Source organism: Amblyraja radiata, chromosome 4 (genome assembly GCF_010909765.2).
Source record: "Amblyraja radiata isolate CabotCenter1 chromosome 4, sAmbRad1.1.pri, whole genome shotgun sequence".
Lineage (NCBI taxonomy): Eukaryota > Metazoa > Chordata > Chondrichthyes > Rajiformes > Rajidae > Amblyraja > Amblyraja radiata.
This window is the reverse complement of record NC_045959.1, coordinates 110,641,019-110,668,496: the sequence shown is the minus strand read 5'-3', so window position 1 is coordinate 110,668,496 and position 27,478 is coordinate 110,641,019. Positions and strand designations below refer to the sequence as shown.

Here is a 27,478-nt window from a genome sequence, read left to right as displayed (position 1 = left end):
ACAAGGGACAATATACAATTATACCAAGCCGATTAACATACAAACTTGTATGTTGTTGGAATGTGGGAGGAAACCGGAGATCCCGGACGCAGGTCACAGGGGGAACGTAAAACTCCGTACAGACAAGCACTCGTGGTCAGGATCGAACCCAGATCTCTGGCGCTGTAAGGCAGCAACTCTACTGTTGCGCCACCGTTAAATGATTAAATACCACTGGAGGAACAACGTCACATAATCCTCTAGGGTAGTTTACAAGTCAAAGGTATGAAAATTGGATACAAGAATTTCAAACAATATTCCACTTTCTAACCCCCCCCTCCCCCTCCTGTGCACCAGATTTATCCAACCATCCTCAGTCACCCTGCTTCTCTCCCTTCCTTTTGTACTCATCTCCCATCCCCAAGTCACCCATTTCCCTTTTAATTGCCCTCTTCCTGCTCGCTCCAGTCAACCATAACCCTCCCTCCAGCGTTACATTTCATTCCACCTCTTCATTCTTTATCTGACACCCTTTTGTCTTCCAATCACCTCTAGCTTTTGTCACATATTCTACCCATCTGCCAATCAACCCGCTCTCTCCCACCTGTATCTATCTATCTATCTATCTATTACTTGCCAGGCTTCATCCTGCCCCACCTCTTTTTCAGCTTTCACCCCCTACTCCAAATCAGTCTGAAGAAGGGTGTCGCTGAAATACCGCCTATCCATTTACCACCGGATGCTGCCTGACCGGCCCAGTGCTCCTCCAGCCTTTGTTTCTTGCTCAAAATTCCAGCAACTGCTGTTCCCTTTGTCTCCATGATTAAATGCCTGCGTTTCCTAAATTGAACTCTTCTGTTCTTTCTCTGCTAACAGGATTAGATTTTAGCAAAAGTAGAATCTAATTTATTGCAGATGGTTGAGTGTATTGGAATTCAACACGGTTATCTATTTTTGACAACTTAAATTAATTAAGTTTCCAGAGGAGGTGACAAAGGTGACTGGTAGGCAGTGGATGTTGTCTGCATGGATTTTAATAAGGCATTTGATAAAGTCCCTATTGGTATGCAGATCCATTGTGACCTGGTTGTATGGATTCAGAACTGGCTTACCATAGAAGACAGAGGGTAGTGGTGGAAGAGCATTATATATTTTTTTAAATGTGGATTTGTGAGATAATGAGGAAGGTTGTCAGGATATAGATCAATTATAGAAATGGCAGAGAAAAATGAGCGATGGTATTTTACATATGGAGCAAGTATGAGGTGCTACACTTTGAGAAGTCGAATGCAAGTATACAGTCAAAGGCAAGACCCTTATTGGCAATAGTGTACAGAGGGATCTGGGGTCAAAGGGGCAACACAAGTAGATAGAGTGGTAAAGGCGGTTATTCAACCCATATGGACTTTTCTTGCATTTACGCTCCACACAACATGCAACGGTAATGAAATAGGAACATATGAGAGAGCACTCAAATGTCCTTTCATGTGATCAAGAAGGAACTGCAGATGCTGGATGATCGAAGGTATACAAAAATGCTGGAGAAACTCAGCGGGTGCAGCAGCATCTATGGAGCGAAGGAAATAGGCGACGTTTCGGGCCGAAACCCTTCTAATGTGATATGCTTGTCATGTGATATGCTTGTCATGTGAACCTTTCATGTGATATGCTTGTCCTCATCAGTCAGGGATTTGAATACAAGAGTAATGTTACAGCTTTAAAAAACTTTGGTTAGGTCACATTTTGAGTATGTTCTGATTGCCCCGATAAAAAATACGGAGCCTTTGAAGAGGATATAGGAGAGGTTTATCAGAATGCTGCCTGGATTAGTCAGGATGTTTTTTAGCCTACATCGCTCAAAAAAGTTCCTATCCATGTACCTTTCCCATTGTGTTTTAAATGTTGTCGTGTCTGCCTCAACTACCACCTCTGACAGGTCGATCCATATAACCACCATTTCTCAGGTTCTTATTAAAAATTTTAACCTCTCACCTTAAACCTATACCCTCTGGTTCTTGATTCCCCTGCTCTCGGTAAAAAAAAAACCTTGTGCATGTACCCTACCTATTTCTCTCATGATTTTCTACATCTCTGAACTGCACTCCAACAAATACAGTCCTATCCTGCCCAAATGTAACCTCACCAACCTCTTGTACAACTGTAACATAACATTCCAACTTTTACACTTCATATCCTGACTAATGAGAGCTAATTTACCAAAAGCCTTCTTGACCACCTTATCTACCTGTGACGCCACTTTCAGGAAACTATGTACCTGCAATCCCTGATCCTTCTGCTCTTCAACGCTCCCTCGGGTCCTGCCATTCACTGTAAAGGTCCTTCCCTGGTTTGCCTTCCCAAAATGTAACACCTTGCACTTATCTACATTAAATTCCATTAACCATTCCTAAGGACAGGTCGGGGGGAGTACCATGTAATCCCGTGTTACCTGCTCCATGGTCGGATAGTCGGCGACTAAACCGTCTCCCCCACCTGGTTTGCCAGGTGAGGAGGGGGCTGTGGACCCCCAGCAGGACCAAAAACAAGACCTGCCAAAGGGCGGATGAGCTCCTAGCGAGCCAATGGCCATCCACACTTCAGAAGAAGTTGCGGTCACTGTCGTACATAGCATTGTAAGGCACCGTGCCCATTGATGTTTTCAACGATGATGATGATGATTCCTTAGCCCACTTGCCCAGCTGATCAAGATTAGTTTAATTTAATTTATGAGAGCCATCTTCATTATCTACAACATCACCAACTTTAGCGTGCGTTATCTGCAAACTCATTGATCATGCCATGTACATCATCCCACTCATTGACATAAATCAGACAGCATTGGGCCCAGCACCAATTATAGAGTCACGGCACTTGTCACAGGTCTCCAGTCTCTTATCCTTCTGAAACTCAATTACTGCTTTTCTAGGTGTTCTAATATCAATTTTCTGAGATGAAAAACAAGTTGTGCAGATTACTCCCAAGCATGCTGCTGTTGAGTTTCATTTAGTAAACATAAAGCCCATGTTTGTTAGAACTCAACCTATGATGTACATCCCCTGCTTATCCAAAATCCTTTGTTCTTCCAATCAAATTAGAGTCCTATTTACAATTTGGAATAATGTCCTAGATCATGAAATTAATATCAATATAATGCAATACAATAATACCTTTATTAGCCAAGTATGTTTTGCAACATATGAGGAATTTCATTTGCCAAGTCAGTCATACAAATAAAAAGCAACCGAACACACAAAATACATTTTAACATAAAGGTGAAAAAAAAAGTTCAATCTCTTCTCTTCTTTGTCTTCCCGCAGTCGTGGGCCTCGAGCCTTCTGTTGACGGGACGATCTTACTCCCGTAGCCGGCAGCGTTTGGACCCTCTACGTCGGGACGATCACTCCTGCATCAAGGGGGGAATCTCAGCTCCCCCGCACCAAGCGATCTGACCCCGGGTATTTTGAAATGGAATCAGTCCTGTTAAGCACTTTCACTTTCTAATTAAAGCCAACATGTTGTGTACAATTCTACAACCTATGAGAATCACAAAGCATCAAATAGCTTGCTTGATTAATTGCTGAGAGTCTCACCTGGCCAGCAGCTGACCCATCGTCATTCAAGTTATCTGTGCCTTTTGGAGAACATCTTTGATCTGCTGTTTTTTGCATATTCTGGAAATTATAAATCATCAATAATTAACACAAGTTCCATACAGCTCTGCAGAAAGTAAAATAAATAATATTATAAATGTATTTTCCAGGGTCACAAAGGAGATGATCGTTTCAATGATCTTAATCTGTCAGTTGTGTAGAATGGAATTCAAACACCCAATTGTTTGACCCAATTTTTCAAGTGGACATTAATTATTAGTAATTTATAGTTTTTAATATAGGTATATCATCTCCTTATAATGTAAACGCAGCCCAATAAAGCAAAATGCAGAGACACAGGAAAACCATTCACTTTGGTTGTTCTCAACTAATTAAGCTCTTTCAGTTACTTTAAAGTTAATACTATGCAATATTTAATTAAAGCATTTGCTCCACTGTGAAAAATGGGTTAAAATGAGCAGCAATTTTTAAATGAATGATAGAAGACGAGTTCAGTAGTAGCTTTTTATTAATTGATTAAGACACAGTTAATCCACAGATGAAGCCAAGGACAAACACTGTCTACACGAATACTGACGAATACTATCAACACTGGCCAAGGCACCGTTGAATAAGTTGTCAAACTTAAACTGGCAAGGAAATTTCAAAAATAAAGTCCTTCACAATCACTCGATCATTGCCCATCGAGTATTTAAGGTGGACAATTACGATTAGACATTTTTCAGTGGAATTTTGCAGTGGATGCAACGTGCAACTTTTTGTGTGATAGAAATATTTTAAAAATATGAACAATGCTTTCGCAGCCAAGCCTCAAAGTGAGCGCGTCACACTGGTCTTGTTGCACTGAGGTGTTGCACTTTGGGAGGTTGAATGGAAGGAGTCTAAGTTCATAGCTCACTGAAGGTGGCAGCACAAGTAGAAGCTGGGCAGATACTGGAGACAGACACTGGAGGCAAGAAAAGTTCAGAACAAATCATGGCTGCTAATAGATGACCTTAGGATGGGTAGAATCCATCATGGCCCATTGTTGGCTGGGATGTGCTAATGAAAGGGATACAAGGATGTGAACAGTGGAACTGATAGGATGCAGGAGTTACTTGAAATTAGAGAAATCAACGTACCAATAAGACTTCAAGATTATCAAATCTTTTGTCAGAAAGAGCTTTTATTTGATCTCCATTACTGCTTCCTTCCACTTTTTTTCATCACAACAGACACTGTCTGGCCTGCTGCATTTTTTTAATTTCAGATTTCTACCACCTCCTGTTATTCAATTTCCATTCATAAGTGCATCAATGATTTTGAAATAATGATCAAACATACCAATTCATCAGCTTCTGCTTCAATAAGTTTCATAATCTCTTTGGTTCCCTAAAATTTTCAACACATGTCTACCAATAACTTTAGAGTTCTCAATTTTTATATATTTTTTTATATAACAAAATTGACTCAAGAGTGGGGGTTTCCACAATCATTTGTGACAAGTGTTCCCTGAGCTCTGAATGGTCAGCAACATATTTTAAGCCTCACAATTATGGATTCATTGAGAACCAGCCAATCCAACCATTATTTCAAAACAGTCAAATTATTTAACATTAAACAATTCATTGGATCACATCTCAATTGCCTACCCCTACAAAGGGATACATAAAACCAGTCTTAGAAACATAGAAAATAGGTGCAGGAGTAGGCCATTCGGCCCTTCCAGCCTGCACAGCCATTCAATATGATCATAGCTGATCATTCAAAATCAATACACCATTTCTGCTTTCTCCCCATATCCCTCGATTCCGTTAGCTGTAAGAGCTATATCTAACTCTCTTGAAAACATCAGTGAATTGGCCTCCACTGCCTTTTGTGGCAGAGAATTCCACAAATTCACAACTCTCTGGGTGAAAATTGTTTTCCTCATCTCAGTCCTAAATGGCTTCCCCCTTATTCTTAACCTGTGACCCTTGGTTCTGGAATCCCCCAACATCGGGAACATTTTTCCAGCATCTAGCCTGTCCAATCCCATAAGAATTTCATTTGTTTCACTCAGATCGCCTCTCATCCTTCTAAATTCCAGTGAATATAAGCTCAGTCAATCCATTCTTTCTTCATATGTCAGTCCCGCCATCCCGGGAATTAACCTGGTGAACCTACGCTGCATTCCCTCAAAAGCAAGAATGTCCTTCCTCAAATTTGGAGACCAAAACTACACACAATACTCCAGGTGTGGTCTCACTAGGGCCCTGTACAACTGCAGAAGGACCTACTTGCTCATATACTCAAATCCACACACTATGAAGGCCAACATGCCATTTGCTTTCTTCACTGCCTGCTGTACCTGCGTGCTTACTTTCAGTGACTGTTGTACAAGAACACCCAGGACTCGTTGCACCTCCCCTTTTCTAAATCGAATAATAATCTTCCTTCTTGTTCTTGCCACCAAAGTGGATAACCTCACATTTTAGCATCTCGACATTTTAGCAGCAGTATAATTTTGATCAAGCTGCACTGTTCTCCCTCCAAAGAAATACACTTTTCTTGCACTTTGGTATCCAAAGCTAAACATAGATTTCCAGGTATGGTCACAATCGATGCTACAGAACTTATTGTTTTGATTGGAGGTGCAGGTGATAGTCAAATATAAATTTAGTTTTTTGTTTAAAGTTACAGTGCAGAAACGGACCCTTTGGCCCACCAAGTCCGCGCCAACCAGCGATCCCTGTACATTAACACTATCCTACACACACTAGGGACAATTTACTATTTTACCAAGCCAATTTGCCTACAAACCTGTAAGTATTTGGAGTGTGGGAAGAAACCAGAGCTCGTGCAGAAAACCCATGCAGATCACAGGGAGAACATACAAATTCCATAAAGACAGCAGTTGTAATTAGGATTGAACTCGGGTTTCTTGCACTGTAAAACAGCAACTCTTCCACTACGCCACCCTGCTGCCCGGTCACTCAGGTCACGTACAGAAGTTAAAGGGCCAAACTTCAAGGTTGTTCAACCATCATTCCAATTGCATGCAAATGACGAGGGCTCCTTGTGGTGCCCAGTGGTGAACCACCAATTTCTTGCAGTCCCCCAACAAAGATACTTGGAGTTAGGAACCAGTTAATATTGTAGCTTCGTTAGATATACCTATTCTATTTACTAAGACTTGTTCAATTTCTTGCTAGGAGTAAACATTTTTGAAAAGGGTCCAGGAATGGAAACATTAACTGTTTTTCTTTCCATAGATGCTGCCTGACCTGCTGAGTATTTCCAGCATTCTGTGTTTCTGTACGATTAGCAATACAGTTAGTCATGGCATACAACAATTTGTTTAGTTTGTTTAGTTTAGTTTATTATTGTCACATCTACTGAGTTGTAACAAAAAGCTTTTGTGGCACGCTGTCCACTCAAAGAAAAGACTACACATAATTTATGATGCCAATATCATGCAGGATTTCTGAAATATAACATCAAGAGAATTCAGGCAAATATAGCTAACAGTAAAATAATTGTGAACATTCACAATAAATCTCTGGAATTATTACATGGTGTTAATGCAACGTTACTTCACATGGACAACTGTCGCCCGACAGTTACAAAGCGGTCATTTAGCAGCCCAGTCTGTCCCAGTTCAACAATCTGCACAACAGGTATAAGCCCAAGATGTTAATATTAAATCAGTCTTTGCATTTATGCATTAATTTATAAAACATGCATTTCTGGATATTATTCACATCTGCTAGTAAGTCAAAAGCAATACTTGGTTAAGATTCTACAGCAAACCACACATCGGTCATTTAAGGGTTTCATTCTTTCCTTGGGGATATGAGCTTACAAAGCACAAACCGTAGATTTTCAAATTACTCTTCCCAGGAACTAAACCAAAACTTCAAACATGGGTTGGGCATGTTTGCAAAGTATACATTAACTTTACCAAACGAAACCCCTAGATAAATGCAAGGTTCAGCAGTAAATGCCTTTGAAAAAATGAAAGCTTCCTAAATGCTTCTCCTACACTACCATGGCATTGCTGGTAGGATAGGAGGACTCACCACGTTGATATTCAGCGGTCTAAGCCACTTGGTGCTTTCCAGAGCAAAGATAGTGTACTCCGAGAGAAAAGCAGGCTCTGCTATCATCTCGGCCAACAGCTGTCTCATTCACAAACAAAAAAGGAAACAAAGCATATACTCAGAGGAAATTATGCAAATCTCAGTAGTAAAACAGCCATGTTTTAAGCCATCTATTTGGCTATACTGGATATCCATTGAATGAAATATTTTTGCAGCAAACACCTGCTTTGGTACTTGTTATGCACGTTATAATGATCTCCACAGACATTGCGGAAGGACAAGGCCTTTTCAGCTGAATTGAACAGTCATTCAAATATCTTCAAGCTGAATAACATCCACCATGATGGATAAGAGACTGCAGATTCTGGAACTGAATGCAAAACATAGTGCTAGAGGAACTCAGTGTGTCAGGCAGCATCTGTGGAGGTAAATGGACAGACATTTCATGCCTTGAAGAAGGGTCCCGACCTGAAATGTCATCTGTACGTTTCCATTCTCAAATAGTGCCTGACCTGCCAAGTAATTACAGGAATTTGTTTTTTGTCTTATCATATTTGTACCTTGTTTAAAGAGCATTAGAAAACAAATCTGAATATTTCAATTGCAAAAGAAAATCTCATTCTAGTAAACTTAACAATAAAACAGATTCTGAAAGTTTAACTTATTAAAACACCATCCCATAACTATGCCATTGTTAACAGAAAACTTAATTTACATCAGGGGTCGGCAACCTACGACCCCGGGACGAATGCGAATGGTAACCCAAAATCAACCGGCCCGCAGGCGGATTTTTTTTCCGTAGCCATCCGGCATGCAGACTTCCTTCATCTCCGGTACCTTCCGGGCCTGAGACGCCCAGGCGCGGTGACGCAAGGACACATGCTCAGGCGGCCGCAATTGCAGAGCCGCCGAGCGCCCGAGCTCCGACTGTACCACTACCTGCGCAAAACCGCCGGCACGGCCGCGCACCTTCTGTGTCTGGGTGTCATTGTCGGGTTTAGAGTTGTCAAGAGGCCGGGGACGAGTGAGTGCAAGTATTTGAGCCACCGCCCTTAGGACAGAGCCAAGGCAATGGACCGTAGGTACGCCATGTTCGTGAGCATCCGTAACTAGGGGCCAGTGCGTCCTCGAAGGGGCGGGATCCATATGAACACGTGGTAGATGTGGCCCGCCATCCGCTCACAGACATGCGTTCTGGCCCCGATGCAGAACAAGGTTGCCGATCCTTGATTTACATGATACTCCTTTCTCAACCACACACAAAGTACAAAGACAGCCTTCCACAATTCCTGCTCTTCTTGGAAGTGAAAGAACAGCAATAGAAGAGGAAAATTAAAAAATGTTAAACTCACAATAGATAATACAAACCAAAAATTGAGAGGTACAAAAAGGTTTCAAATAATGCAACAAATTTAAAAAACACTCATCAGCCCAAACAACCAAATTAGCGGTTTACTCCACTAAATGTTATCATGTGCATTTCCAGAATGTACACGTTATCCTTATTTTACCGATGGATTAAAAACCCAGGGAACTCTTTGTTAATTGGAAATTTGTAAAGCAAAGGGTTTGCCATCAGTTTCATTGCAAAATCTTTGGTTGCCTTCCAAAATTTTTCAGTTGAAAAACCTGAAAGGTACAACAATCAACTATCCAAAATTCCGAAATATTTTATGGACAACTAAACCTTACATTAAGGTAATAAACAGAAGATAGACACAAAAAGCGTCTCAGCGTAACTCAGCGGGTCAGACAGCATCTCTGGAGAAAATAAATAGGTGATGTTTTGGCTCAAGACCCTTCTTTAGACTGAGAGTCAGGGGAAAGGGATTTATTCCCTAAATCCATACCATTACAATAAAAATGTTTGTAAATGGAGGCATGTATTGTAAAAATGAATGGCGAATAGCAAAATCACAATGTAGTATTAGATTACATTTATAAACTAAAATGCTCATAAATCAAAGAATACTTGCACACAACAATGTGTGTACTGGAAATGTGCCATGTAGCCCCTTGACCTGCCAATCCATTCTGATCTCAACATTGACTCCAACATACTGCCCAATCCTCAAACAATGGAGTCTTCGAGTCTATTTTGTTGAAGGACAGCGCTGAATAACTGGGGAAATTGGTACTGTTAAGTGCAAGACCTGCACAATAAATGCTCATCCTTCTAAACTCCAGCGAGTATAGGCCCAGTGCCTTCAAACGCTCATCATATGTTAACCTAATCATCCCGGAAATCATTCCCGTAAACCTCCTCTGGACCCTCTCGAACACCAGCACATCCTTCCTCAGATATGGGGCCCAAAACTGCTCACGATACTCCAAATGCAGCCTGACCAGTGCCTTATAAAGCCTCAGCATTACATCCCTGTTTTTGTATTCCAGTCCTCTCAAAATAAATGCTAACATTGCATTTGCCTTCTTTACTACCGATTCAAGTTGTAAATTAACTTTTTGAGAATACGGCACCAACAATCATTGGTCCCTTTGCACCTCCGATTTCTGAATCCTCTCCCTATTTGGAAAATAGTCCACACCTTCATTCCTGCTACCAAAATGCACGACTCCACACTCTGCTACACTGAATTCCATTTGCCACTTCTTTACCACTCTCCCAACCTGTTCAAGTCCAATTGCAGAGTCCCTGCTTTCTCTACACTACCTGCCCCTCCACCTATCTTTGTGTCATCCGCAAACTTGGTCCAAAGCCTTCAATTGCCTCATCTAAATCATTAATATACAACGTGAAGAGTAGCAGCCCCAGCACCGACCACTGCTGAACACCACTAATCACTGGCAGCCAATCCGAAAAAAAACCCTTTAATCCCACTCTTTGTCTTCTGCCATTCAGGCAACCATCTATCCACGCTTGTATCTTCCTTCAAATACCATGGGCTCTCGTCTTCTTCAGCAGCCTCACATGTGGCACCTTATCAAAGGCCTTCTGAAATTCCAGGTAAACAACATCCACTCACTCTCCTTTGTCTATCCTGTTATTTAATTCCTCAAAGTGAAATCCTTCTAGCATCCATTCAGGAGTGCATAACTTGTGGACCTAACTCACTGGGTGAAATAGGTCCCCCTCAAATTTCTTACCCCTTACCGTACATCTCTGTCCTGTCGTAGGGTCCTGACCCAAAATGGCAATTCCTTGCTCAACCAGCTGAGCTCCTCCAGATGCCAGCATTTGCAGTCTCTTGTGTCTCAAAATCACGTCTCTAATTTTATTTGCTTTTGACAAGGGAACAAAAATCCTGCAGTCTACCCTATCTGTGAGATATGAAGGGCAAGATAGCGGCAGAGCATGGCACCTCTATGCTTGCTGGACCCAGATGAGGGAGTATCTACTATAATCCAGTACAAATCGTTCCACTCTGTAAAATCTCTATTCCATTTGGAACTCGATCCAATATTTCTTGCTGTACCAACAATATTCTGTTTAAATCTTCTTTGAAATCTGGTGATATTATGGCCTCCACGATCAAAGGACTTACCAGACCGGAATGGACCCGATAAGTGAGACCAACTATGACCAGCGAGGCCTGCAGGTTACTGGACTTCTGAAAACACCAACCTATAAAACTGACGCCCACCCAGAGTTGCTGACCCGCCGACCAGACTCTTGCGGGCCCCTGCTTCCCGTGCTGCCAACCAGGCACAACCAAGTGCAGGCCCTGACCTCGCGGAGCTGCCGACTACACTATGGACCCGGCCAACAGTGAGCCGCAACCTCAGAGCACCCAACACAGAGACCTAACATAGGACTTAACTGGACCCATAGCCCGAACTTGGACCCAGAGCAGCCTGGGGTTTGGGGGGTGTGGGGGAGGGGGTGTGTGGGGGAGGGGGTGTGTGGGGGAGGGGGGGTGTGGGGGAGGGGGGATGTGGGGGGGGGGGTGTGGGGGAGGGGGGGAGTGGGGGGGGGGGGGGGTGGGGGAGGGGGGGGGTGGGGGAGGGGGGGAGGGGAGGAGGGGGGGGGTGTGGGGGGGGGGGGGGGGTGGGGGACCTTCAAAACTTTCATAACATTTACACTATTTCACCGATCGGAACAAAACATATTTGACTTGCAGCAGAGGAGAATGGTGAGCAAGGTGGTGAAAAATTGTATCGCTATGCGAGATCGATTTGCGCAAATTTTATTTCAACGTAGACAGGAAGTGGTCAAGATGAGAATTTTAGTAATATGTAGAAGATAGATAGATAGATAGCTCACTCCTGCCTCACCTGACTGTGCCATGCAACCCAAGGGCTTCTCACTTTACCGGATGGACCGTACAGCACTCTCGGGCAAGGTTAGGAGAAAAAGAGTGTGTTAACGTTTTAACCCTTAATGCCTAATGTCATATCAAGACATAAGCAATCGGCAAGCCTGCGCTTGGTCTCACCGATATAGAACAGTTGACACCTAGAGCAGCGGATGCAATAAATGAGGTTGGAGGAGGTGCAGGTCAACCTCTGCCTCACCTGGAAAGACTGCTTGGGTCCTTGGATGGAGTTTAGGGGGGAGGTAAAGCGCCAAGTGTAGCATTTCCTGCGGTTGCAAGAGGGAAAGTACCAGGGAAGGGGGTGGTTTGGGTGGGAAGGGACAAATTGACCAGGGAGTTACAGAGGAAAGCCGAAAGGGGAGGAGATGGGAAGATGTGGCCAGTGGTGGGATCCCGTTAGAGGTGGCGAAAATGTCGTAGGATTATCTATTGTATGTGACGGCTGGTAGGGTGGAAGGTGAGGACAGGGGGGACTCTGTCCTTGTTACGAGTGGGGGGGGGATGGGGAGTGAGAGCGGAGCTACGGGATCTAGAGGAGACAGTGGGTTTGTAGTAGATGTCGGAGCCATGGGAGTCCCATGGCTATCTTCTTCCCACCCTGCTTCCTGTAAGGACTCTATCCCCTACTCCCAATTCCTCCGTCTACGCCGCATCTGCACCCAGGATGAGGTGTTCCAAACCAGGGCATCGGAGATTTCCTCATTCTTTAGGCAACGGGGGTTCCCCTCTTCGACTATAGATGAGGCTCTCACCAGGGTCTCTTCTATATCCCCAAGCACCTTTTTTCAGCATCTGCAGTTCTTTCTTAAACAAGACATAAATGAGCATCAGTTGGCCAGTACGTTTGCTGCAAAATCCAAATTCCAGGAGGTGCATTCAGCCAGGAATGCTGTCAGAAGATACAGCAGGATATAGACCAGCTGTAGAAATGGGCGGAGAAATAGCAGGTGCTTTTTCCTCAAGTAAATGTGAGGTACTGTGGTACTGTGGGAGGTTGAATGTTAGGAGAAAGTATACAATCAATGACTAGACCCTTAACAGCAGTGGTGTGCAGTGGGATCTTGGAGTCGGGCCAGCATACCTTCATTATCCTGGCCTGACAATGAAGAGTCGTTCAGAGCTCACTGAAGGCGGCAGCACAAGTAGATATGGTGGTTAACAAGGCATATGGTATGCTTCATTGTTAGGGGCAGTGAATATAAGAGTCAGGAAGTCATGATGCAGCTTTATCTGACTTTGACTAGGCTGCAAATTTGGTGTATTGCATGCAGTTCTCATTACATTACAGGAAATATACTTTGTAGGATGCAGGGGAGGCTTACCACAATGCTGCCTGGATTAGAGGGTTTCAGCTACAGGGAGAGGTTGGACAGATTCGTTTTTTTTCTCTGCATTGGAGGTTGAGGGGAGATTTGATCGAAGTATAAGATGCATAGATAGGGTAGACAGACAGAACCCTTTTCCCCAAGGTGGAAATGTTCAACACTAGAGGCCATAGCTACAAGGCGAGAGAGGGAAAGTTTAAAGGAGACGTCTGAGGCAAGTTCTTTATTATAAAAGCACTCGGGCAGCATATCAAGTTGCTGCAAGCAGGTTAATGCTAAATTAATTAAGTATTAAACATCAATGCTGATCGGTAATTATTCAAACTAGTCACATATTCAGTCTTACCTCCCTGTCACCAGGAGTGAAGGTAGCTTCATTATGCTGGCCTGACAATGAAGAGTCATGTTCTGATGACGGAGTAGATTTTGGAGATGCCTAAGGAAAAGAGATTTTATGATTAAATAATGCACAGATAAGGTGGATACTCAGTCTTTTCCCCCAGAATAGAAGAGTCTAAAACTAGAGGGCAGTGGTTTAAGGCGAGAGGGGAAAGATTTAAAGAGGAACTGATGGGCAACTGTTTCCTGACAATGGTCAGTGGGTATATGGAATGAGCTATCCGCAGAACTAATTGAGGCAGGTACTATAACAATGTTTAAAATGCATTTGGACAGGTTGGTATATAGGTACAGGTATGGCCCAAATACAGAAAATGGGACTAGATAGGAACGGCACTTTGGCGTCAAAGAGCCTGTTTGTTGTGCCAAAGAACCTGTTCCTGGGGCATTTACAGTGCCCTCCATAATGTTTGGGACAAAAACCCACCATTTATTTGCCTCTGTACTCCACAATTTGAGATTTGTAATAGAAAAAATAGACAATAGACAATAGGTGCAGGAGTAGGCCATTCGGCCCTTCGAGCCAACACCGCCATTCAATGTGATCATGGCTGAGCATCCCCAATCAGTACCCCGTTCCTGCCTTCTCCCCATATCCCCTGACTCCACTATCTTTAAGAGCCCTATCTAGCTCTCTCAAAAGCATCCAGAGAACCCGCCTCCATTGCCCTCTGAGGCAGAGAATTCCACAGACTCACCACTCTCCGTGAGAAAAAGTGTTTCCTCGTCTCCGTTCTAAATGGCTTACTCCTTATTCTTAAAAACACGTGGCCATTTTTATACATTTTGGTTTCACCATGTAGAAATTACAGCAGTGATTGTACATAATCCCCTGATTTCAGGGCACCATAATGTTTGGGACACAGCAATGTCATGTAAATGAAAGTAGTCATGTTTAGTATTTTGTTGCATATCCTTTGCATGCAATGACTGCTTGAAATCTGTGATTCATGGGCATTACCAGTTGTTGGGTGTCTTTTCTGGTGATGCTCTGCCAGGCTAGTAATGCAGTACTTCTTGGCAAACTAACCTGGCTACCCTATTTTTACGGCTAACCAGTGGTTTGTGGCTTGCAGTGTAACCTCTGTATTTTTGTTCATGAAGTTTTCTGCGGACAGTGGTTACTGACAAATCCACACCCGACTCCTGAAGAGTGTTTCTGATCTGTCGGACAGGGGATTTTTCTTTAGTATAGAGAGAATTCTCCTCTCATCCGCTGTGGATGTCTTCCATGGCCTGCCAGTCCCTTTGCGATTAGTAAGCTCACCGGTGAGCTCTTTCTTCTCAATGATGTTCCAAACAGTTGATGTTGGTAAGCCAAGGGTTTGGCTGATGTCTCTAACAGTTTTATTCTTGTTTCTCGGTCTCATAATGGCTTCTTTGACTTTCATTGGACCAACATTGGTCCTCATGTGGACAAACAGCAATAAAAGTTTCCAAAGGTGATGGAAAGACTGGAGGAAAGACAAGGTATTGAGAGTCTTATACCTGCATTAAGGAGGTAATTAAACACACCTGAGCAATTACAAACACCTGTGAAGCAACGTCTCCCGAACATAATCATGCCCTGAAATTGGGGGGGGGGGGGGGGGGGCTATGTATAAACACAGCTGTAATTTCTATATGGTGAAGCCAAAATGTATGAAAATACCCTTTATTAAAATCTGACTGCACTTTAACCACATGTGATATTTTCTAATACAAATCTTAAATTATGGAGTACAGAGGCAAATATATAAATGATGGGTCTTTGTCCCAAACATTATGGAGGGCATGGTGACTTTGATTCTGCATAATATAGTTACAGTATCATAAACCGAACACATCCATTTAAACTATCTGTATATGAACAAGAGTCTGGGGGTGGGGGCGGACGCATGGGGGAGGGGGGATTCTCCTGCATCAAATTGTTGAAACACAATCTACAGCAGGGATAAACCAGATTTTGGAGTCATAGACATCTTCAGTAAGGCCATTGACAAGTTCCACATGTAAAACTAGTCCAAAATTACCTATAATATTCAGGACAATTTGGGAAACTGGATTTGAAAATGGCTAGGCAAAAGGAGGCAGAGGGTGATCATTTTTACAGTTGGAAGCCTGTGACGCATATTGTACCTCAGGTACCAGTGCACATTGGTTGGTTTTGTACATAAATACATAATTTATAATGAGAAATAAGGAAATGGCAAAACAGTTAAACAAGTACTTTGGTTCAGTCTTCACTAAAGAAGACAAAAACAATCTCCCAGAAATACTAGGGGACCACCGATCTAGTGGGAGGGAGAAACTGAAGGGAATCCACATTAGTCAAGAAATGGTGTCAGGAAAAAATTTGGGACTGAAGGTAGATAAATCCCCAGGGCCTGATGTTCTGCATCTCCGAGTACTCAAGGAGGTGGCCCCAGAAATCATGAATGCATCGGTGATCATTTTCCAATGTTCTCTCGACTCTGGATCAGGTCCTGTGGACTGGAGGGTAGCCAATGTAACCCCACTTTTTAAGAAAGGAGGGAGAGAGAAAAAACGGGAAATTATAGACTAGTAAGCCACACATCGGTAGTGGGGAAGGTGCTTGACTCGATTGTTAAAGATGTTAACGCAGCGCATTTTGAAGACTGTGACAGGATCGGTCAAAATCAGCATGGATTTATGAAGGGGAAATCATGCTTGACTAATCTTCAGGAATTTTTGGAGGATGTAATAAATAGAATGGATAAGGGAGAGCCAGGGGATGTGGTGTATCTGACTTTCAAAAAACCTTTGACAAGGTCCCACACTAAAGATTAGTGTGCAAAATTAGAGCACATGGTATCGGGGGTAGGGTATTGACATGGATAGAGAACTGGTTGGCAGACAGGAAGCAAAGAGTAGGAATTAACGGGCCCTTTTCAGAATAGCAGGTAGTGACTTGTGGGGTACCGCAAGGCTCGGTGCTGGGACTCCAGTTATTTACAATATATATTAATGATTTAAATGAGGGAATTAAATGTGACATCACCAAGTTTGCGAATGACACAAAGCTGGGGGGCAGCGTGCGCTGCGAGGAGGATGCTATGAGGCTGCAGGGTGACTTGGATAGGTTGGGTGAGTGGGTAGATCATCCACAACCAGTACCCCGTTCCTGGCTTCTCCCCATATCCCCTGACTCCGCTATCTATAAGAGCTCTATCTTGAAAGTATCCAGAGAACTGGCCTCCACCGCCCTCTGAGGCAGAGAATTCCCAGACTCACAACTCTCTGTGTTTCCTACACTCCGTTCTAAATGGCTTACCCCATATTCTTAAACTGTGGCCCTTGGTTCTGGTCTCCCCCAAAATCGGGAACATGTTTGCTGCCTCTAGCGTGTTCAAACCCTTAATAATCTTATTATTTTAGATGCACAGCAGATGCAGCATAATGTGTATAAATGTGAGGTTATCCACTTTTGTGGCAAGAACAGGAAGGCAGATTATTATCTGAATGGTGTCAGATTAGGAAAAGGGGAGGTGCAACGAGACCTGGGCGTGCTTGTACATCAGTCACTGAAAGTAAGCATGCAGGTATAGCAGGCAGTGAAGAAAGCTAATGGCATGTTGGCCTTCATTGCGAGAGGATTTGAGTTTAGGAGCAAAGAAGTCCTACTGCAGTTGTACAGGGCCCTTGTGAGACCGCACCTGGAGTATTGTGTACAATTTTGGTCTCCTAATTAGAAGAAGGACATTATTGCTCCTGAAGGAGTACACATAGGTTCATCAGGTTAATTCCTGGGATGGCGGAACTGACATATGATGAAAGAATGGGTCGACTGGGCTTGTATTCACTGGAATTTAGAAGGATGAGAGGGCAGGTTATAGAAACATATAAAATTCTTAAAGGATTGGACAGGCAAGAAAAATGTTCTCGATGTTGGGGGAGTCCAGAACCAGGCGCAACTAAATTTAAGGTAGCTCTTTTTCCCCCCAAGAGAACCCTTTTTTGCTTAAGTCCAAGTCAAGAGAGTTTAATTGTCATGTGTCCCTGATAGGACAATGAAATTCTTGCTTGCTGCAGCACAACAGAATATGTAAACATAATACAGAAGAGGAGATAAAAGTTCAGTGTATTTATATACCATAGACAGGGCAACCTAAAAGCCATGCGCACAACCACGGCCAGCACCAAAGATCCTATCGCGAGGATCTTTGGCCAGCACATCATCGGCCATGGTTGTGCGCTTGTGCCGCCACTGCAACTGGTCGGCGTCGGCCACTTTCTCCCTCCCTTTGCATGATGGGAGATCTGGCTGCCATTGCTGTCCACTCGCCGCGACCGCTGAAAACCAACGCACTCGCTGGAGCTGGAGTAACTCTAGCTGCTTGGTTTCCTGGTCCTCCAAAAATATTTGAAATGGAATTTAAACAGAATTTAAACACCACCACCAAACTCTGAAAAATAACAGCCTATTGCATTTTATCTGTGTATTTATTGTGTTTATATATATGGTCTATGGTATATAGACACAGTGAACTTTTATCTCCTGTTCTGTATTATGTGTACATATTCTGTTGTGCTGCAGCAAGCAAGAATTTCATTGTCCTATCTGGGACACATGACAATAAAACTCTCTTGACTCTTGACTTGGACTTAAAACAAAAAAGGGTTCTTGGGGAAAAAAAGAGCTACCTTAAATTTAATTACTTCTGGTTGGGTACCTATAGTAGGATGAAGACTATTCCATGCTTTAATTGTGGGGCGGAACTCCATGGAGCAGCCAGCATCTCTGGATAGAAGAAATTGGGTGACGTTTCGGGTAGTGGCCCTCCTTTAGATATCCTCTGGTTTTAGTGTTTTAGTTTAATTTAAAGATACAGCGTGGAAACAGGCCTTTCGGCCCACCGAGTCCACGCCGACCGCCGATCACCCGTACACTAGTTCTATCCCACACATTAGAGACGTAAGTCAAGAGTCAAGATTGTTTTATTCTCTCATGTCCCAATGAAATCCTTACTTGCAGCAGCACAACAGAATATGTAAACATAGTACTCTGTAAACAATGTAATAATCGAGAAAACAAAACGGTGTATATTTATATATGAATCTATAACTATATACACACACACACACACACACAATTTCCCTCCTTGAATGAATAAAGTTCTATCGTATAGTATCATGTGTGTAGGAAAGAACTGCAGATGCTGGTTTAAACTGAAGATAGACACAAAAAGCTGGAGTAACTCAACAGGTCAGACAGAATCTCTGGACAAAAGGAAAACATTACGTTTTGGGTTGGGTCTGAAAAAGGTTCCTGCACACCTTTGGAATGTGGAAGGAAACAAGAGCACCCGGAGAAAACCCATGCGATCAATGGGAAAAGGAGCAAACTCCATACAGACAGCACCCATATTCAGGTCTCTGGCAATTTTAGGCAGCAACTTTATGGCCAATGTACTGCCCCATAGTCTTGAACTGAATTAAAACCTACAGTAGCTGTAAAGGGGGACATAGCATCACTTAGAGATTTAAGACTGAAAATGGATAGTTTCTTGTTTTTTAGTAACCATGGTTATCAACGTATAATTTTGTGTGTGTTGGAAAATAAAATATAGTGGCACAGCTGATGGACTTGCTGCCTCACACGCTAGGGATCTGTTTTCGATCCTGTCCTCGGGCACTGTCTGTGTTGAATTTGCACATTCTCCCTGCAAGCATGTAGGTTTCCTCCCACATCCCAAAGATGCATTGGCTTTGTAGGTTAACATGTCTCTGTAAAATTGCCCCTAATGTGTAGGGAGTGGGTGAGGAAAGTGGGATAACAGAACTTGTGTGAATGGGGAGACAAAAATGTTGGAGAAACTCAGCAGGTAAGGCAGCATCTATGGAGCGAAGGAAATAGGCGACGTTTTGGGTCAAGACCCTTCTTCAAACTGATATGAGGGTGCAGGGGGTGGGAAGAAGATAGGAAGAGGTGGAGACAGTGGGCTGAGGGAGAGCTGGGAAGCGGAGGAGAAAGCAGGAACTACCTGAAATTGGAGGTCAATTTTCATACCGCTGGGGTGTAAACTGCCCAAGCAAAAAATGAGGTGCTGCTCCTCCAATTTACTGTGGGCCTCACTCTGGCCATGGAGGAGGCCCAGGACAGAAAAGGCAGATTCGGAATGGGAGGGGGAGTTGAAGTGCTGAGCCACTGGGAGATCAGGTTGGTTATTGCGAACCGAGCGTAGGTATTTGGCAAAGCGATCACCAAGCCTATGCTTGGTCTCACCGATGTAGAGCAGTTGACACCTAGAGCAGTGGATGCAATAGATGAGGTTGGAGGAGGTGCAGGCGAACCTCTGCCGCACCTGAAAAGACTGCTTGGGTCCTTGAATGGAGTCAAGGGGGGAGGTAAAGCGACAAGTGTAGCATTTCCTGCGGTTGCAAAGGAAAGTGCCAGGAGAGGGTGTGGTTTAGGTGGGAAGGGACGAAATGACCAGGGAGTTACGGAAGGAGCGGTCTCTGCGGAAAGCCGACAGGGGAGGATGGGAAGATGTGGCCAGTGGTGGGATCCTGTTGATAGACAAAGCTGGAGAAAATCAGCAGGTGAGGCAGCATCTATGGAGTGAAGGAATAGGCGACGTTTCGGGTCGAGACCCTTCTTCAGACTGATAACATATAACATATAACATATAACAATTACAGCACGGAAACAGGCCATCTCGGCCCTACAAGTCCGCGCCGAACAATTTTTTTTTTTTTCCCTTAGTCCCACCTGCCTGCACTCATACCATAACACTGATGTCGGGGGGGGGGAGGTGGTCGGGAAAAAGAAAGGATGGGGCAGAGAGAGTAGGCTGTGGGAGAGCTGGGAATTGGAGGGCAAGAAGGGAGAAAGCAAGGACTATCTGAAATTGGAGAAGACAATGTTCAGACCGCTGGGGTGTAAACTACCCAAGCAAAATATGAGGTGGTGCTCCTCCAGTTTGCGGTGGGCCTCACTCTGGCCATGGAGGAGGCCCAGGACAGAAAGGTCGGATTCGGAATGGGAGAAGGAGTTGAAATGCTGTGCCACCAGGAGATCGGGTTGGTTATTGCGAACTGAGCGCAGGTGTTGTGCGAAGCGATCGCCAACCAGAATTTTGTTTGGAAGTGGAAAGAAATAATAGAAATTGCATTCTTTGCAACGTGTTAAAGGAGATGAGATACTGTATTGTAATTTTGCTGCATGTCATTGTGGTATATATCATGTCTTGATTGGTGAATATGTTTAGTTTGTGACATTATTTGAAGCAGAAATAATATGTGGCTGCTTCATTGACCATAATTCCGACTGGTAACTATGCACTTCGTCCGAGCACATTATCGCACGCGTCATGCAAGCCGTCTTAAATGACCATCTAAACTGTCATTTGGCAACCTAAAAAGCTGCCATGGTTGCCCAGCTGACAACAGAGAAAAAAAGTTAAGTGAGAGCCCTGGATATGGGGGAAAAGGCAGGAACGGGGTACTGTTTTTAGATGATCAGCCATGATCATATTGAATGGCAGTGCTGGTTCAAAGGGCCAAATGGCCTACTCCTGCACCTATTTTGCTAGGTTTCTATGATCTGTGACTCAAGAGGTATGATTAATAAATGGACAGGTGGTGTGTGAGGTGGATTGTCTTCGGTTACAGGATTAAAAGCCTATTCCAATCAAAATTACACAGGGTAAATAAGATTTTAACTTCTAATTCCAACAAAATGCTGAATCATCCATCAATATATCTATCACCTCCAACGTGATCCCACCACTAATCACATCTTCCCAACTCTACGCCTTTCTGCTTTCCACAGAGACAACTCCCTCTGCAACTCTTTGGTTCACTCATCCTTTCCACCCAAACTCCCCTTCTCCCAGTACTATTCCCTGCAATCTCAGGAGATTTACACCTGTCCTTTATGCATCCTCCCTCGACTCCATCCAGGGACCCCAATAGTCTTTCCAGGCGAGGCAGGGGTTCATGTGCACCTCCTCTAACCATATCCAGTGTTATTGATATGGCCTCCTGTACATCGGTGACACCAAGCATAGATTCAGCAACCATTTCGTTGACCACTTGACCAGGCGGACTGAATATTCAAGTTGCAAACCACTTTAACTCCCCTTCCCATAATGACCTTTCTGTCCTGGGCCTCCTCCATTGCCAGAGTGAGGCCACATGCAAATTGGAGGAACAGGACCTCACATTTCGCTTGGGTGCTTACAACCCAACAGTATGAACATTGAATTATCCAATTTTAGTGAACATCTGCAAATACCTCCCTCCATCGCACTCTCTCCTAAACTAAAATACCATTAACCAGTTCCACAGTTTGCAACAACACATCCCTTATCTTGCTAATAATTGGCCCATCAGGCAACCTCCTTGCCCGAGGTCATCTGTTGCTGGCCCCGATTTGTCCTGGTTTTTCCCCCTCCACCCCTTTGTTTCTAATTCCCCCTTCCAAAACCACTACAATCAGTCTGAAGAAAGGTCCTGACCCGAAACATTGTCGATCCATTCTCCCCAGAGATGCTGCCTGACCCACTGAATAGTCCAAGCATTTGTGTCCATCTCTAGTGTAAACTAACGTCTGCAGTTCCTTCTTATTACACCCTGAATCATTAATTCCTCCATCGCTTTTGACATAATTCTACAATGGAACTTGGCCCAGACTTTGCAGTCAGCACTTCAACATCAATGCTCAAAAAATCCTGTAATCTCTATTGAAATAGATTCCCATTTATAAAGTCTGCCGCTGTCTGGCATCAGTCCAATCCATGGCAGTCGGCTGTTTTGATGTCATGCAACCGATTAGTTGGTCAACCACAAACTACAATTTATTGTCACTGTGAATGTTTTTCCCCCATACAGATACAGATTTAGCAATTTTAGAAATGAAGAATGCCGAAGCAGGTTTCCAAACCTCAGCCCACCCACTATTCAATAACACTGCGGCTCATCTACTCCAGGCCACAGCTCCTCTTGCACCTATTCCTCATAGTTCCCAATTTCCTGATCCTTGAAAAAATATATCTCTCGCCCTTTAAAAAACACAATGATATTGCCTCCACAACGCTCTAGGGTAAAGAATTCCAGAGATTCACCAACCTCTGCTGCAAAGTTCCCAAGTACCACACCTTGATCTTATAACATGTCCCCTCGTTTGAGATTGTCCCACCAGATCACCCCTCAATCTTCAAAAATGTCACAATTGCCGCCTCACAGCACCAGAGACCCAGGCTCGATCCTGACCTTGCGCTCTTTTTGTCGTTTGCATCGTCTCCTAGTGACCATGTGGGTTTCACCCAGGTGCTAAAGGTTCCTCCCACATCGAAGATGTGCAGGTTTGTACAATACTTAACCTCTATAAATTGCCCCTTGTCCTTAGTGAATGAATGTCAAAGTGGAATAAGATAATATAGATAGACACAAATGCTGGGGTAACTCAGCGGGTCAGGCAGCATCTCTGGATAAAAGTAAAGGGTGACGTTTCGGGTCGAGGCCAGATTGAGAGTCGGTGGAGAGGGAGACACAGAGATAAGGAAGGGTAAAGTGTGTGAAAACAAGACATCAAAAGAGATGCAGATCAAGGAAAATGTAGCATGGATGCAAACAAAGATAAAATGAAATCAGGGACAGTCAGACTGGTCGGAGAGCTGGGAAGGGGGAGGGATGGAGAGAGAGGATAGTAATGGTTACTTGAAGTTAGAGATGTCAATACTCATACTGCTGGGGTGCAAGCTGCCCAAGCGTACAAAACTAGATTAATCAATGGTTCGCGTAGACTTGGTGGACCAAAGGGCTTGTTTCTATGCTGTATGGGGACATAGGCTGCGGAAACAGGCCATTAAGACCAACTTGCCCACGCCGACCAACATGCTCTAGGCACTAGTCCCACCTGCCTGAATGAGGCCCAGATCCGTCTAAACCTATCCTATTCATGTACCTATCTAAATGCTTCTTAAACGTTGTGATGGTACCTGCCTCAACTACCTCCTACATTAGCTCATTCCATACACCCACCACCCTTTGTGTAAAAAAGTTAACCCCTCAGATTCCTATTAAATCGTTTCCCCTTCACCTAAAACCGGTGTCCTCTGGTTCTCGATTCCTCTACACTACAGGGCTCGAAATTAGCAGTTTCCCGGGTGCCAATGGCAATCTACAGTCCCGCCGGGCAACCTAAAAGCCATGCCATTTTGCCCGGCTTGGCAAGCACCTATCATTTAATTCTGAGCGGGCCCCCTCTCTATCTCTCTCTCTCTCTGTCACTCTCCATCTCCGCCCGCCATCCGTGTCCGGGTCTCGGCTCGGCAGGCCACCTAACACATGCGCACTGCCACGGCCTGCACATCCTCCCCCTACACATGCGCACAACCACGACTAGCACATCATCGGCCGTGGTTGTGCGCATGTGCCGCCCTGCAGATGCGCAATGCCACGGCAACTGGTTGGCGCCGGCCACTTTCTCCCTCCCTTTGCATTATGGGGGATCTGGCCGCCATTGCTGTCCTCTCCGCGACTGCTGAAAACCAACGCAGAATCACTGCCTGGAGCTGGAGTAACTCTTGCTTCTTGGTTTCCGGGCCCTCCAAAAATATTCAAAATGGAATTTAAACTGGTGGATCCACCACCACCAAACTCCAAACTCTGAAAAATAACAGCCTATTGCATTTTATCTGTTTATTTATTGTGTATATAAATGGTCTATGGTATATAGACACACTGATCTCCTGTTCTGTATTCTGTTTACATATTCTGTTGTGCTGCAGCAAGCAAGAATTTCATTGCCCTATCTGGGACACATGACAATAAAACTCTGACTCTTGACTTGGACAAAAAAGAGCCACCTTAAATTTAGTTGCGTCTGGTTGGTACCTATGGTAGGGTGAAGACTATTCCATGCTTTAATTGTGCGGGAGAACTTGATGGAGCAGCCAGCATCTCTGGATAGAAGAAATTCGGTGCGTTTCGGGTAGAGACCCTTCTTTAGACTCTGGTTTTAGTGTTTTTAGTTTAATTTAAAGATACAGCGTGGAAACAGGCCCTTCGGCCCACCGAGTACACACCGACCACCGATCACCCGTACACTAGTTCTATCCCACACATTATCAGAGTAAGTCAAGAGTCAAGAGTGTGTTATTCTCTCACGTCCCAGTTAGAACAATGATATCCTTACTTGCAGCAGCACAACAGAATATGTAAACATAGTACTCTATAAACAATGTTATAAACGAGAAAACACAACTCCATACAGACAGCACCTATATTCAGGATCAATTCTGGGTCTCTGGCAATTTTAGGCCGCAACTTTATGGCCAATGTACTGCCCCATAATCTTGTACTGAATTAAAACATACAGTAGCTGAAAAGGGGACATAGCGTCACTCAGAGATTTAAGACTGAAAATGGATAGTTTCTTTTTTTTAGTAACCAAAGTTATCAACGTATAGTTTTTTGTGTGTTGGAAAATAAAATATAGTGGCACAGCTGGTGGACTTGCTGCCTCACATGCCTGAGATCTGAGTTCGATCCTGTTCTAGGGCACTGTGCTGAATTTGCACATTCTCCCTGCAAGCATGTGGGTTTCCTCTACACATCCCAGACGCATTGGCTTTGTCGGTTAACTTGTTTCTGTAATATTGCCCCTAATGTGCAGGGAGAGGGTGAGGAAAGTGGGATAATAGAACTTGTGTGAATGTGTAAACAAAAATGCTGGAGAAACTCAGCAGCTGAGGCAGCATCTATGGAGCGAAGGAAATAGGCGACATTTCGGGTCGAGACACTTCTTCAGACTGATGTGAGGGTGCGGGGGGGGAAAATGGGGACGTGAAGAAAAAAGGAAGAGGCAGAGACAGTGGGCTGAGGGAGACCTGGGAAGCGGAGGAGAAAGCAGGGACTACCTGAAATTGGAGGTCAATGTTCATACAGGGGGGTGTAAACTACCCAAGCGAAATATGAGGTGCTGCTCCTCCAATTTACGGTGGGCCTCACTCTGACCATGGAGGAGGCCCAGGACAGAAAGGTTGGATTCGGAATGGGAGGGGGAGTTGAAGTGCTGAGCCACCGAGAGATCAGGTTGGTTATAGCGAACCGAGCGGAGATGTTGGGCGAAGCGATCGCCAAGCCTACGCTTGGTCTCACCGATGTAGGGCAGCTGACACCTAGAGCAGCGGATGCAATAGATGAGGTTGGAGGAGGTGCGGGTGAACCTCTGCCGCACCTGGAAAGACTGCTTGGGTCCTTGAATGGAGTCAAGGGGGGAGGTAAAGCAACAAGTGTAGCATTTCCTGCAGTTGCAAGGGAAAGTGCCCGGAGAGGGGTGGTTTGGGTGGTAAGGGACGAATTGACCAGGGCGTTACGGAGGGAGCAGTCTCTGCAGAAAGCCGTCAGGGGAGATGGGGAGATGTGGCCAGTGGTGGGATCCCGTTGGTAGACAAAGCTGGAGAAATATCACCAGGTGATTCAGACTGATGTTGGGAGCGGTGGGGGGGGGGGGGCGGGAAAAAGAAAGGAAGATGCGGAGACAGTAGGCTGTGGGAGAGCTGGGAATGGGAGGGGAAGGAGGGAGAAGGCAAGGACTACCTGAAATTAGAGAAGCCAATGTTCATATCGCTGGGGTGTAAACTACCCAAGCAAAATATGAGGTGCTGTTCCTCTTATTTGCGGTGGGCCTCACTCTGGCCATCGAGGAGGCCCAGGACAGAAAGGTCGGATTCGGAATGGGAGGGAAAGTTGAAGTGCTGAGCCACCGGGAGATCAGGATAGTTATTGCAAACTGGGTGTGGGTGTTGTGTGAAGCGATCGCCAAGCCTGCACTTGATCTCAGTGTTCAAAAGGGAACTGCAGATGCTGGAATATCGAAGGTACACAAAATTGCTGGGGAAACTCAGCGGGTGCAGCAGCATCTATGGAGCGAAGGAAATAGGCGACGTTTCGGGCCGAAACCCTTCTTCAGAGGGTAGGAATTGCCTCTGAAGAAGGGTTTCGGCCCGAAACGTCGCCTATTTCCTTCGCTCCATAGATGCTGCTGCACCCGCTGAGTTTCCCCAGCAATTTTGTGTACCTTTTGCACTTGATCTCACCAAGGTTGATCATACGCTGAATAAACCAACCAGATTTTTGTTTGAAAGTGGAAAGAGATAATAGAAATTGCATTAATTGCAATGCGTAAAAAGAGTTGAGATACTGTATTATAATTTTGCTGCATGTCATTGGAGTATATATTATGTCTTGATTGGTGAATATGTTTAGTTTGCAACTTTATTTGAAGCAGAAATAATATGTGAATGTTTCATTGACCATAATCCCGACTGGTAACTACGCACTTCGTCTGAGCACATTGTCGCACGCGTCATGCAAGCCGTCTGAAATGACTACCTAAACTGTCATTTGGCAACCTAAAAACATGCCGAGGTTGCCCGGATGGCAACAGGGAAAAAAAGTTAAGTGAGAGCCCTGCGTCTAGCCAAGAGACTCTATGCGTGTACCCACTTATTCCTCTCATGATTTTGTACATCTCTATAAGATCGCCACTCATCCTCCTGCACTCCAAGGAATAAAGTCCTAGCCTGCTCAACTTCTCCCGATAGCTCAGGCCCTCGAGTCGTGGCAACATCCTCGTATATCTTATCTACATCTTTTCCAGCTTAACATCTTTCCATAACACAGTGGACAAAACTGAACTTAATACTCTAAATGTCACCTCTTCAAGATCCTATATAACTGCAAGTTAAGTGAAATCAAGACAAGTCAAGAGTTTATTGTCATGTGTCCCAGATAGAACAATGAAATTCTTGCTTGCTGCAGCACAACAGAATATTGTAGGCATAAATACAGAACAGATCAGTGTGTCCATATACCAT

General features: G+C 44.3%; 1 protein-coding gene across 8 annotated transcripts in view; it reads right to left on the bottom strand.

Moving 5' to 3' along the window:
* golga4 (golgin A4) overlaps positions 1-27,478 on the bottom strand; it is a 147,423-nt gene that overhangs the window by 107,262 nt on the left and 12,683 nt on the right. For 5 of the 8 annotated variants that reach the window (XM_033020254.1, XM_033020255.1, XM_033020256.1 and 2 more), the window contains exons 2-4: positions 13,597-13,686; positions 7,631-7,729; positions 3,570-3,650 (exon numbers count right to left, since the gene is read on the bottom strand). In XM_033020254.1, the coding sequence (XP_032876145.1) occupies positions 3,570-3,650; positions 7,631-7,729; positions 13,597-13,686 (270 nt within the window). The remainder of the gene's footprint in view (positions 1-3,569; positions 3,651-7,630; positions 7,730-13,596; positions 13,687-27,478) is intronic. The other 3 variants (XM_033020259.1, XM_033020260.1, XM_033020261.1) reach the window with 1 other exon arrangement.